At 53.6% G+C, this 13,386-nt stretch overlaps 1 protein-coding gene across 1 annotated transcript in view; it reads left to right on the top strand.

The window, feature by feature from the left end:
• The window catches only part of SHANK2 (SH3 and multiple ankyrin repeat domains 2), a 624,412-nt gene that overhangs the window by 430,162 nt on the left and 180,864 nt on the right, over positions 1–13,386 (top strand). The window contains exon 15 of the mRNA XM_037841736.1: positions 7,484–7,559. Within this exon, the coding sequence (XP_037697664.1) occupies positions 7,484–7,559 (76 nt within the window). The remainder of the gene's footprint in view (positions 1–7,483; positions 7,560–13,386) is intronic.

Below are 13,386 nucleotides of genomic sequence, written 5' to 3' on the forward strand. Positions count from 1 at the left end.
GCGGGACACATTTCTTTTTAGGGTGAAGAAACCAAGAGAGTTTATTAGGGGAGAGTACAAGCTTATATCGGGCGTTTAGAGGGCGGGGTAGCTGTAGAGGTTAAAGGCTTGGATTGGTTCTGAGAGGGCGCGGAGGTTGATTGAAAAGGGGCGAGAGTTGCTCCGGTAACGGTGTCTGGCAACAATGTATACGCACTGGTGGTGATGGGAGTTGCACCGGCAACGGGGAGTGTCCGGGCAAGATAAGGGGGTGGGGAAAAGGCGGTTCCCTCCGGCAAGCCTCCCCTAACAGTGGTATTTTGGGTGAGGAAATGGGGCCTGCCTCCGGCCTCACTTTCCCAGGCCCGGGGGGCTGCGGAGGGCGCTGTCGCCCGTGCCCACCACCCTCCCCAGGGGCTGATCAGGTCCCCCAGCCCAGGCCCGCCAAGTTGAAGCACGTAATCAGTGTCCCGCACTGTAGGAGCTCCCTGGCTGCCCCGCCTTGGGGGTCCTTGCCAAGCCGTACAGCTCCTCTTCTAAGCCGCTCTGCTCCACGGGCTATTTTAATTGCTGACGAACTGGAGCTTGTCGTGCAATCTGTCACCCCCTTTCAAAAGTTGCAAGAGGTATATGCAATGGAATTTCTAGGGTTGTTTTTTTTTTCCCTCCCAATTGAGGTTTTTAGTGTTTTTTTTTTAAGGGCACACTCAGAGAAAAGCTTTCAAGGCACAGAGGCTTTAAATAATGCCTGAGTGGGCACCCGGGCATGTAGCCCACTCCTGGGAAAGGGGTTCACCTCCATTTGCATTCGGTGGATGCTCCTGGTGAGAAGTAAAAGGGCCTCTGGGGTCCTTTTTCCCAACTTTCCCGTTTTAGACTCAAGAGGCCCACTGAGGCCCTGTGAGAAGGACACATGGTCACCCCAAGGTCAGGACTAGAACTCAAGTTTTTGGTTTGTAGGACGGGCTGCTCCTGCCCCTCCATCAGCCCCGAGAGGAACCAGTTGAGCAGGCTGCACCTTATCTTCACCTTGTCCCGGTTAGCCCCATGGATGTGAAACTGCAACAGGAGCTAAGGGTTCGGGGCATGTGAATTTTATCCGTTCATTCCTTTGTTCCATGGCTGTTGGGCCAAGCTGTGTTGTTGGTGCTGGGCAAGAGCAGGACAGTGAAGTTTGAGCAGGGGAAAGAATGTTCCAGAGGACCAGCAGGTGCCAAGGCCCTGAGGTATGAACGAGCGCAGTGTGTTCAAGGAACGGCTGGAATGGAGTGATTGAGGCTTGTGAGCGGTGGAAGATGAGGGACAAGCAGGCAGGGCCACGTGGCATCAGGCCTTCCATGTCATCAGAGGATGCTGGGATATGCTTCCAATTGCACTGGGAAACCGTCGGAAAATTTTAAGCCGCAGAGTGAGATTATCTGACTCACATTCTTGAAAACTGATTCTGTTTGCTCTGTGGAGGGTAGATCAGTGAGGAGAGGCCCAAGAGTGGAAGCAGGGGGCAAGGGGGCTATGGCAGTGACCCAGGCGGAGATGATGGCAGCTCAGACTAGGGTGACGGACACTGCTGGCCTGCAGACTCTGCGGCATCACTACAAACGCTGCTGAGCTCCCCCAATATGTGAAGCCCTGAGCCTGGCACGGCAGAGTAGATGGGCCTGTTTGCAAACAGCTTGGTTCTTGCCTTCAAGAAGCTTCTACGTGGTTAAGGAAACAGCAAGTAAAAATGGTTCCCTCTTGGTTGGCTCCTCTCTCTCCTTTGGCATAAGCAGAGGGACCTCCTCTTCTTAGACTCGTAAAAGCACAGGCTGCTGTGCCATGTTCTGGCCATGTTTAATGCGATGCATTCCCATTATCTGTTAGGTGGTTTCCCATGTTCTCCTAGGAAACATGGGCAGTCTTACAGACCCAGGGCCAGAAGACAGAGTTTGCCTTGATTTCACCTTGTCTTCCTGCCTTTAGTTTCCAAGACTCTTGGTTGCAAGTGATAGAACCCAGGTCTGTATGGCTTGAGCAAAATATGGATTGTATTGGCTCACATGACTGGGAAGGCCGTGCATCGTCTGTATCAGTCAGCTTAGGCTCAGTAAAGCTGCAGTAACAAATATCCCCCTAAATCAGTGACTTAAAACAGAAGAAGTTTATTTCTCATTCATTCCACATGTCCATCGTGTATCAGTGGGGAGCTCACTCAGGGACCCAGGTTGATGGAACAGCCCCCACCTCAACCGTTGCTGGTCGTTATGCCCAAGAGAAAAAAAATGTTCTGGAGAATGTTGCTCAGTTGGGAATTAAATGCTCCCTCCAAGAAGTGCTGTAAAAAAAAAAAACTCATAGGCCAAAGCTAATTTTAAGGAGCCACCCAACCATAAGAGAGCCAAGAAGGAGACTCCAACCACGTGCCCAGAGGGAGGAAAGCCAGAAATCTTAGATGGGTAGCTCTCATGTCCACCACGAGCCAATGTCCAGGGATTCTTGGCATCGGGGCACTTTGTGCTGGCTGCATTCTTAGACCGATTCTCTCCCTGTGGTGACAGTCCCACCATGTACTTTCCACCTCATGCTCCAAAAGGAAGCCAAGATCATCTTCCTCGACATCCAGACCTCGGGAAATCTCCGGAAAAGGCCAGTTGACCCCGCTTGGGTCAGGGGTCATTCAGTAATGGTGTCAATATCCAGGAGGGTCCATCCCAGTGGCTGTTGGGGGGGAGGGGCTGGGTCCCATGAGAGGCAGCTCTGCCAGGACCACCATGTGGTGGAAGGAAGCAGTGTTTTCCCCAGGGAAGGGGTGGATGCACACAAAATCAATGTTTGCACCATATCTTGGCCATTGGGTACAGTAAATCAAGTGATTAAATGTATTGCTTTATCATTCTGAGCTCTTTGTGTGGTAAATGACAGAGAGCTAAATGCCTTAATCCAAAAGGAAAACTTATGTGGTCTGTATAAGTGAAAAGCCAGGTGTGCCTGCATCCAGGTGTTTGACCATTGCGGGACACTGATTACGTGCTTCGACTTGGCGGGCCTGGGCCAGGGGATCGGCCACCCCTGGGGAGGGTAGTGGGTACGGGTGAACAGCGCCCTTCACAGCCCCCCGGGCCTGGGAAAGTGAGGCCGGAGGCAGGCCCCATTTCCTCACCCAAAATACCACTGTTAGGAGAGGCTTGCCGGAGGGAACCGCCTTTTCCCCACCCCCTTATCTTGCCCCTGACACTCCCCGTTGCCAGAGCAACTCCCCCACCGTCAGTGTGCATGCGCAGTTACCAGAACAACTCTCGCCCCTTGTCTATCAACCTCCGCGCCCTCTCCGAACCAATCCAAGCCTTTGACCTCTACAGCTACCCCACCCTCTAATCGCCCAATATAAGCTTGTGCTCTCCCCTAATAAAGCTCTCTTGGTTTTCTTCTATGACCCAAAAAGAACCGTGTCCCTCCTGTTCCTTTCTCGCCGCCCTCCATACCTTGCACGCCCCCCCGCCGGGGACCTGGCCAAGTCTCCCGCCTCGCCTTCACCTCCGGGAAAGAGCCCCCGCCGCCGGTACCCTCAGAGCAACGCCGAGAGCCGAGGGTTCAGCAACCGGCCGCCCCCCCCCCTTTAATAGACCTAGTAATTAAGACCGCAGACCATGTCGTCAGGCCCACTGACCAGTCAGTCTGGGTGTGGGTGTGGGTGTCTCCTTCCCCCTTCTCTCCTGCCGCCAGGTCCTCTGCTGTCCTTAGTGCTGGCTTTACTCCAGGCAGCCTCTCTGCCCGTGGTGGCCTCTTGAGTAGGAGACCCAGCAGCAGGATCACTTCATTTAACCAGTAGTTCCCCCAGGCCCAAGACTGGAGCCCCAGTGGCCCAGCTTGGGGCACCTGCCCATACCCTGAGCCACTCACTGTGGCCAAAGGGGTGGGCAGGCATGGCTCCCAGGCCGACCACTGGAGCCCGGGGCCAGGGGATTGGGGGTGGAGAGCAGGCTGGGCAGCCTCGCCTGAACCGCAGGGCTAGATTGCGAGAGGGCTTGTTCCTCTCATGGAACATTTTTTTAATGAAGTGAGATAATTCAGCAGAGTGTCTCACACTTAGGAGGCAGTAAATAAATGTGTCTCCTGCTGCAGTGATAATAATGATTAGGATAATTAGGATGATGATGATATCAATGAAAGTGAAGATGATGAAGGTGGTGTTGACAATGATGGAGAAGATGGTGAAGATGATGAAGATGACAACAATGATGATGATGAGGGTGGTGAGGGTGGTGATGATGGGTAAGATGACGAAGAGAACAACAGTGATGATGATAGTGAAGTAGAATATGATGGTGATGATGTCAATGAAGATGATGAAGAAGATGAGGGAGGTGAGGGTGGTGATGATGGGTAAGATGGATAAGAGGATGAAGAGAACAATGATGATGATAGTGAGGTAGAACATGATGGTGGTGATGATGGTGACAACGTCAATGAAGATAATGTTGATGGTGAAGGTGGCGATGATGATGATGGTGATGACATCAATGAAGATCATGAAGATGATGAATGAATCCCTCAGAACCCCTTCTCCACCCCTTCGGGGCTATACTGCAGAGCAGAAGGCGTGGAACTAGAGGGCAGGGAGAGCCTGGGCAATGGAAGGTTTTCATAATGTGGTGGGAGATGGTACCCTTTCTAACGCTTCCTTTTCTCGTACGTAAAAGTTCTGAGAGAAGATAGGGATTTATTGCTTTTCATACCCTTACTGAGCCAAATAAAATCTTGGTAAACCTTGTGTTGGTCTAAACCCCTCCTCACTGGGTTTAAAATTGTACTGATCTATTAAATCCCAAGTCTGGGAATCGCTAGCTACTCACCTAGCCTAGAAGCTGCTCCCTTTTTGGAACACTCTTCCTTCTGGTAAACACAAACACATGCACGTGTGTGCACACACACACATGCTCACACACACTCACTCTTCACATGCTCTTTCTCTGCTCCTGGACCCAGGAGCCTCTGACCTCAGCCAGGAGCCTGCACCAATCAGCTCTCAGTGCCCAGTGGTTCCCATGACAACCAGCACACAGCTGCCACATGGGGGGTTAAGCACAGAGGCAATTAAGAGTAATAATAATAATTAGCAGCCAATCCCCGTGGTCCCTCGGTGGCTGCATGAGATACTCTGCTTAACCCCACGAAGAGGTTCAAGTCCCACTTATCCCTGCATGGCCTGGGCCAGATGTGCCGCCCAGCCTGTGCTGTCCGACTGCCAGTGCCCTTAGCCCAGCCCATGGAAGGTTAGAGTCCACGAGCCCCTTCCCCTCTGGGTACCGGGATCCTGAGCCTCAGGGAGCAGAGCCTCAGGCCCTGCTTTCTTCTCCCTGTGTTTGGCTCCCCAGTGGGCACGATCAGCAGTGACTGGAAATGAACACGTGTAAGAGATGGATGCCGGGGAGGAGGAGGCAGAGGAACACCTGGGTACATCTGGTCCAGATGGCAAACACAGGGAGGCAGGTGCAGCTTGGCTGGACCGGCGCCTGGCCTGGTGAGGGCCCCACGGGCGCAGACCACCCTGATGTTGTATGGTGGGTTTCAATTTGCTAATTGCACAGTGGATCATTTAGTTTGGGTCAGCAAGTATTTACACTGAGTATATACCTGGAGTTAGACACCAGGGGACAATGCAGAGAGAAACAAGGTGAAGTACCTGTCCTTGAGTAGCTCAGAGGGCCTGGGGGATTCAGACCTGCTCACAGGGGTCAGACCACATGGGGTTATGAGTCTGGACACTTAGTGGGTGTGTGTCTTTGGACAAGTTACCCTGCCTTGCCAGCCCTTCCTGTCATCATCCATGAAAGGGGCCAGGGGTCCCCTCTCCCTCCCAGGGCTGCGTTGACCCTCAGATGTGCCAGATGGTGTAGACCAGGCACAGGGGAGGAACCAAGGAAGGGCAGTGATGACGCAGTTGGCAATGATGTGGGAGATTCAGGCCGGGCAGAGGACGGAGGGCTGACTCCGTGGAAATGATTTAAAGGATGGCATGAAACCAGCTGGAAAGGCCTAGGAGCATCCATGGGCTGGACCTGAGAAAGCTGTGAGCAGCAGGTTTACCCCTCAGGGGTGCTTGTGACAACCAAACGAGTGAAAACACGTATGGCGCTCAGGACAGGGCTTGTACGAGTAAATGCTCAATTCATGTGGACATGATGGTGGTGATGGTGATACTGTCACCGGTTGGGGAATTGTTGGAGCCCCAGGTTTCTGGAAGGAGTGATGGGAAAGGGGGGAGAGGGAGGTGGGAGCTGAGCCAGTCAAGGCAACGCTAGCTGCTGTAACAAATAAATCCATATAGCGTAGCATAACACAGTGAGATTACTCTTGCTCCTGGAACAGCGCTAGGCATCTTCCAGCTCGCGATTCCACCATCCTCTAGTGTCCTGGAGAAGGTGGGAAAGCCCACTGGCTCCTTAGGAGCCTGGGCTTGGAAGGACCCCTTGCTTGTGCTCTCATTCCATTGGTGAGAACCTGTCACATGGCCACACCCAGGTGCAAGGGTAGCTGGGAAATGTAGTCCTGGGCTGGACACCTGCTCCCCAAAGGAGTGTACACTGTATAGAAAAGGAGGCCGCATTGCTGGGGAGCAGCTGGCTGCCTCTGCCACATAGTTGCTAGGCAAAGAAGGCGCCAAGAGGGATTGCACTGACCTTCCCAAAACCGTTACATGTGTTCCCTTTTGAATTACATACGTGTGTTTGGAGGTTTGGATAAAGCCACACTCGTTTTGGAATATGGGATCCAGGAGACAGACAACAGAGAGGGTTACAAGTGTTTAAATTAGATTTCAGGCCAGTTTCCTGAAGCCAGTCACATAATTTCTCTGTATTATTTGCAGAGTTTAGGAAGGAGACTATGCAGGAAATTTTATTTGGGAGAAAAATGTCTGAATGGTAAACCATGAGTCTCTGTGTTTCTTAAGGTTGTGTTGCCATGTTTTTCCCCCTCCAGCCCTGAGCGATCTATTAAATCTAATTACATCGTCCATATCCTTTCCCGTGAATCTGCTGAGTAAGAAAACCAAGCAGAGGACTTAATTAGGAAAGTTAATCATGTTGGTTTTTCTTTTATTTTTTTAGGAAAAAGAAACTATAATCAGAAAAATAACAATAAACGTTATTTTTCCCCCAAGGCAGTCCTCTACGGATTCTCGTATTTGCTAGAAGGTTGAGCGGCACCCCTTTGGAGTACTGCTCTCCCCGGTTCCAAGGGCCCCGTGGGCTGTCACTAGTTCGGTTTGAACTTGACGGGACTGAGGGCCCCACCTCCATTTTTTAAGGAGAACCCAGCTCTTCGAGAGTCAGACTTGGGGTTCTTATGCCTCGCCCGAACTTTGCAAAGTCAGACCCCAACACCAGGTCTCATCCTGCTCCCCGATCATCCCCGGGAGAGGGGCCTCGTGCTTACCGCCCAGTAAATCAGAGGGCAGCCCCGGGTGGCTTCGGCGTTCGGGGCTGTGACTTTCCTAAGCTGTGTCTCTCTCCCCTCTGCACAGAAACCCGCGTGGATCGCAGCAAGAAGCTCTTCAGGCATTACACGGTCGGCTCTTATGACAGCTTTGATGCGTCCAGGTAGGCTGTTTCTCCCTGCCCCAGAGGTGCAGGAGGGTGCTGGAGGGGCCTGCAGAGACTCGGCACCTTCCCACCCATGTGTCCCCCGGAACCCTGCCGTGCGCTCGTTTGCTGGGACCACTGCCCTCCAGAGCCCCTGTGGGTTGGGGTCGAGCTAAATCCCAGGAGGAGGGTCTGTCTCTCCGAGAGGAGGCGAGCATGGCGTGTGGCATTGCCGGGGAGGGGTGGGGGGTTGACACAAAGGTTAAAAGTGACAGGGTAGCCGCGCACCCCCCAGAGGCAGGATTCGGCATGCTTCGCTCTGGGCTCCCACGGGGGCTGCATTTTCCATGTCCATCGGCAGTTTTTGTATGAGAGGGCTCCTTCCCCCCACGTGTGGTGACACCGGGCAGGGAGAGCCTTTAGGGCCCGGCAACTTTGCTTTCGGCTCCTGTTCTGAGGAGGCAGCTGCTCAGCTCCTGCTTTGTTCCTTTGGGGATGGGGCAGAGGGTCAGCCTGGAGTTTTCTCATGGAGACCACCCCCGTGCACCAGGCCCTGCAGGGGCCAGCGCAGCTCCACACACCCTCTTTTGCACTCAGGCAGGAGCAGGGGTCTGCTGGGCTGGGACAGGCCTGGTTTCAGGACCGGGCTCTGTGAGCAGCCGGAAGGAAGGACCAGTCTCTCCCAGCTGCTGTTTCTTGCTCTTTCTTCAGCTTCTCTGGCTCTACTTGTCCCCAAGCATGAAGCTTCTCATCCCCTTGTGTCCGTTATAAACCAGGGGTCTCCCTGCCCCAGCACCGACACTGCGCTAGGGGCTGGGAGGGGGCAATAAAGAGCCTGTGTGTGGAAAGCTGTCCCTCTCCACCTGCAGAGGGCTTTGTGGACAGCGGGCACTAGGAATGAGGAGACACAGGGGCCGAGCCAACCCCAGGGGCAGGGTCCTCTCCCGGCCCTGCTCAGCACCCACTGCCAGGGCCCTTCAGGGGATCCCACCAACCAGATCCCCTCCCAAGGTGGGCCAGGCTGGGGAAGGATCTAGAAGTCCAGTGGGGTCAGTGATGGGCAGCTTGGACCTGATGTCTTAACTCTCATCTGTCTCCCGGGAGATCGAAACTGGTTTTTTGTTTGCACGTTTGTTTTTGTTAAAGTAAAAGTCACATAATGTGAAATTAACCATTTTATAAATTCAGTGACATTTAGTACATTTACAATATTACATAACTTTATGCAGTTCCAAAACATTTTCATCACTCCCAAATAAAACCCATTCAGCAGCTATCCCTCAGTCCCCTGGCATCCCCTGGCCCCCGGCAACCACCCGTCTGCCCTCTGTCTTGATGGATTTGCCCATTCTGGACATTTCCTAGAAAAGGAATCGTGCAGTATGCGGCCTGCTGTATCTGGCTTCTTTTCCCTTTTCATGGCTGAATGCTGCCCCACTGCATGGACAGACCATGTTTTGTGTGTCCGTTCATCCACTGACGGACACTCAGGCTGCCCCCACCCCCGGGCGCGTGCGAGCTGTGCTGCTGTCACACGCGAGCCTGTGCATTTGTTTGAGCCCCTGTTTTCAGTTCTTTGGGGTTTACACTTGGGAGTGGGGTTGCTGGTGAGGCTGGGTGCAGTGCTGACCTGGTCCGACCACCCCTCTCACAAATAAGACGTGTTTGCTTCACCGACCGGCCCCGAGTTATAACAGGAATGTTGCACCCAGCAGAGGGGCCGGGTCCCCCTTCCCAGGGGCTTTGCACACACAGCCCCGAAAGGGGGCGCGGAGGCCGCGGTCCTGCTGGGAGGAGAGGCGGGAGGCATGGCCGGTCCCACACCTGCCACTGCGTCTTCATCTTGTGAGATCGAGGGCTTCTGCCCCAGCCGAGGCTGCCGCCCACAGGGCACTCTGAACATCTCTTCCCCGACAGCGTGCCTGTTACACTCCGCATCAGTTCTCTCGTGGCCGGGCTGGGTGGAGGGCAAAGCCGATGGTCCACAGAGCCAGAGCAGCAGGGAGCATCACCATCACCTCCAGGGCAGCCGGGCGGGGAGTCAGGATTGGGTGACTTGCCTCTGAAAGCTGGACGGGCCCAGGCAGCAGCCCGCCCTCAGGCTGTGGCTTTTGCAGAGCCACGTACCCTCCAGGCCTGTTGTCACGAGGGCAGAGGGCAGCAGACGGGTCACTTTCAGTGAGCATGTGCGTGAGGCTGTGTGCACACACGCCACTTTAAATCAAGCGGCTCTGCACTTACAGTGATTTGACACAGGGCAGTGGGGGAAGGTGCTGACCCGACGGAGCTGGGGAAAGAGGAGACCGTGGGTCAGGCTGGCTGGGTTCACGTGGCAAAGGTGTGTTGGGGGCCGTCAGCAGGAACCAGACTGCAGCCCGGCTTCTGGAAGACGTTTGGAACTGCCGGGGCCGCCTGTCCCTGCCAGGCTGTCTTAGTCTCCCGGGGCTGCTGAAACAAATACCGCAAACCAGGAGGCTTAAACAACACAAATGAATCGGCTCAGCTTCTAGAGCCTAGAAATTCAAAATCAACATGTCGGCAGGGCTGTGCCACCTGGTAGAGGGGACACTGCGTTCCCACCTTCCCCTGGCTTCAGGTCGGTGGCCTTTTGGCAAGCCCTGGTGTTCCTGGGCTGTGGCATCAAACGCCTCTGTCATGTGACTGTCTGCGTTCTGTCTCTCTGTCTGTGTCCCTATTGGACTCACAGCCCACCCTACTCCAGTTTGCCCTCATCTTATCCAATAACATCTTCAAAGACCCTATTTCCAATTAAGGTCATATCCACAAGACTGAGGTCAGGACTTGAACATGACTTTTGGGGAATATGATTCAATACATAAGCAGTAGGTTGCCTCAGGAGGTGATGAGCTCCCCACTACTGGAGGTAATCAAGCAGGGCCAGATAGTCTCTTGCCAGAATGTCATAGAAGGTCAAACTAGGTGACCTCCCAAATCCCTGGCAACCCTGTATCCGAAGGCTTTGGCTCACGTATGTACAAGTGCCAGCTCTGTGCCAGGAGCCAGGACCATGCCCAGGCCACTTCCATGCAAATGGTACAGAGTTTTAGCTTTGACCACGTTAGCCGTCAGCTGTTTCCCACAGTGAAGAAATCAGACACTCCGTGGGCCTTGCATGACTCAGAGGTACAGGAAATAAACGAGCATGATACGAGCACTGTTTATTAAACCCGTCCCGTGCCCCACATCGCATGTCAATCCAGCACTGCCGAATCACAGCGACCCTGAAAGCAGTCACCCCACTTGACATGGAGGACGCTGATGCAGAGGGAGAACCGTGACGCCCACACCACACAAGGGTCGGAGCCCGAGAGCAAGGTTCCGGCTGCCATGCCTCTCTCCTGAGCTGTAGATGCCATGGCCCACAGTGGCCTGGACTGAACAAAATTGGTGCAGATAAGAGCCAGAGTTTTCTGCTGAGACAGAATCGTGACCTCCAGAAGCATTGCTGGGGAGAAAAAAAAACAAAGACGCTGCTCTGGTTGACTGATAATCACCTGAGCTTTTCCATAAAGGGTGTAGGAGTTGGCCTGGGAGAGCCGTCAGGACTGGCCTCCAGCAGACCGTGAACTTGGAGAGGATGGTGGAAGGCAGGTGGCGAGCTGAGGGTGGCTCTCACCTGCCAGGGAATCCTGGCGACTGGCCTGGGTGTGGGGTGCCATGTGGGGATTGGAGAGACTGACCAGTAGCCCCGTCTGACTGAGCTGGCAGAAAGCGGCCGAAGGGCACAGGTTTTGCAGTGCAGATGCAAAGCGGCCAGCTCTCCGGAATGTGTCAGAAACAGCTCAACGAGCAGCAGAGACCTGGGTGTCGTGCCAGCCCTGCGAGTCAATTACCCTCTGTGGGCGGAGGGGTGACGGGCTGGGCAGGGCGGCTCTTGGCTGGAGCCACCCCGATGCAGATGCAAATGTAATTAAGGAAGCTGAGATAGGAAGAGAGGCTCAATGGAGACATTTTCTGAATCAGCCAGCAGGTTTCTCCCCTCCTCGCCCCGTTATGGCATGTTTTGTTCCGAGCCGACATGCAGAATTGTTGAAGCAAACCTACTCCTTGGTGAGCGTGTCCAGTTGCTCCAGCAGATTCCCTATGGAAGTCTCCCCCCTCAGGACTCCCCGGGATGAGGAGGTGACCCCACCCACCCCACATGCACAGGAGGAATGTTGGCACGTTGATCAACATCAGATAGCAGAGATCCTGGGGATCGTTTCCACACGGGACTTTACAGATCCTTCGGTGTCATAAAAAAATACTTCTCAGCGCAGCATCTCGGCACTTCTCAAGTTCTGGCAGGAGGTGCCAGGGAGCCCTCGGGGCTCAGTCGAGGCTGAATGGGCACCATTCATTCACCCCTCCATTCACCCGTCTACCCACCTGTCTTGGTTTGCCAGGCTGCCATGACAAATTCCACAAACGGGTTGGCTTAACAAGACTAATTTATTGTCTGTTCTGGAAGCTGGAAGTCCAAAACCGAGGTGCTAGCAGGCCAGGCCTTCTCCAAAGTCTGCCGCCTTCTGGTGGTGGCTTGCTGACCGTCAGACTCTGCCTCTGACATGTGATCTGTCTCTGTCTGTCTCCTCCTGTGGCTTCTGCTTCCGTGTCTGAATTTCCCTTGGTTCTACGGTCTCCAGTCATATGGGATTAAGACCTACATGTTTCTGTTTGGCTGCATCTTAATAGGATCTTCAGAGATCCCATTTCAAATGAGTTCACACCCACAGGACTGGAGCTTGGGACTTGAATGTATCTTTGTGGGAGACATGATATTATCTACCACACCACCCGTCTATCCACCCATCCATCTATCCATTCATCCAGCAAGCCATCAACCCATCTGTTCATCCACCCACCCACCCATCCATCCACCCATCCGCCCTCCTATCCATGCAACAATCCACCCATCCAGCTACCCACTCAGCCATCCACCCATCCATCCAATTATCCATTCAGCTACCACTATGTCAACCTATCTATTCATCCACTCACCCATCCATCCATTCACTCATCCACTTACCCATCTATCTCTCCAACCATGACCCACTCACTCATCTATCTACCCACCCACTCACCTATCCACTCCCCTATCCATCCATCCTCTCCACTCAACCATCCATTTAATTAATGTTTATTGAAATCTGACTATTTCTGGAGCTGATAATGTAGAGGTAAAGTAAATATGCACAGTCTTTGACCTCTTGTAGACTTCAGTCTAATTAGAGCAGATAAACAATAAAGTTAACATAAATAAACCAGAAAATTTCACTTTGTTGTCAATTCTGTGGAGCAAATGAACTATCATGGAGTCACTTGGGCAGATTGGCTCAGGCTGACTTTAACAGGGAAGTAAGAGAAGGTCTCTCTGAGTCGCTCCCTGCCCTTGAGTTGAAGCCTGAAGGCTGAGGTGCATCAGGCCTCTAAAGAGGCCCCAGCAACTCAGAGGCACTGAGGCGTGAAGAGCACCGGAAGTTGCAGGACTAGCAGGGAAGAAGAGAAGAGAGGAGGGGATGAGGTCAGGGGAAGGCCTCAGGCTTCCTGGAAAGAGTCTTGATTTCGTTGTTCTGGAGGTGGAAGACACTGGAGTGATATAATCTGAGCAACTTTGCTGGAGGAAAACAGCTGGAAGGACAAATGGAGGCCAGTGAGGAGGGCGCTGTAGACATCCAGGCCAGTGGTGGTGGCCGTTTGGGCTGGCGGAGGAGGTGGGAATGGAGAGGCGGATGGATTCAGAGTAAAAGTGAAGGAAGAACTGACAGGACCAGCCGTGGCACTGCCCCTGGGATGTCAGAGCGCCAGGAGGACACGGCTCTCCACCTTCTGGGAAACAGGTGGG

The sequence above is a fragment of the Choloepus didactylus genome, chromosome 6 (assembly GCF_015220235.1).
Source record: "Choloepus didactylus isolate mChoDid1 chromosome 6, mChoDid1.pri, whole genome shotgun sequence".
Classification (NCBI taxonomy): Eukaryota; Metazoa; Chordata; class Mammalia; order Pilosa; family Megalonychidae; genus Choloepus; species Choloepus didactylus.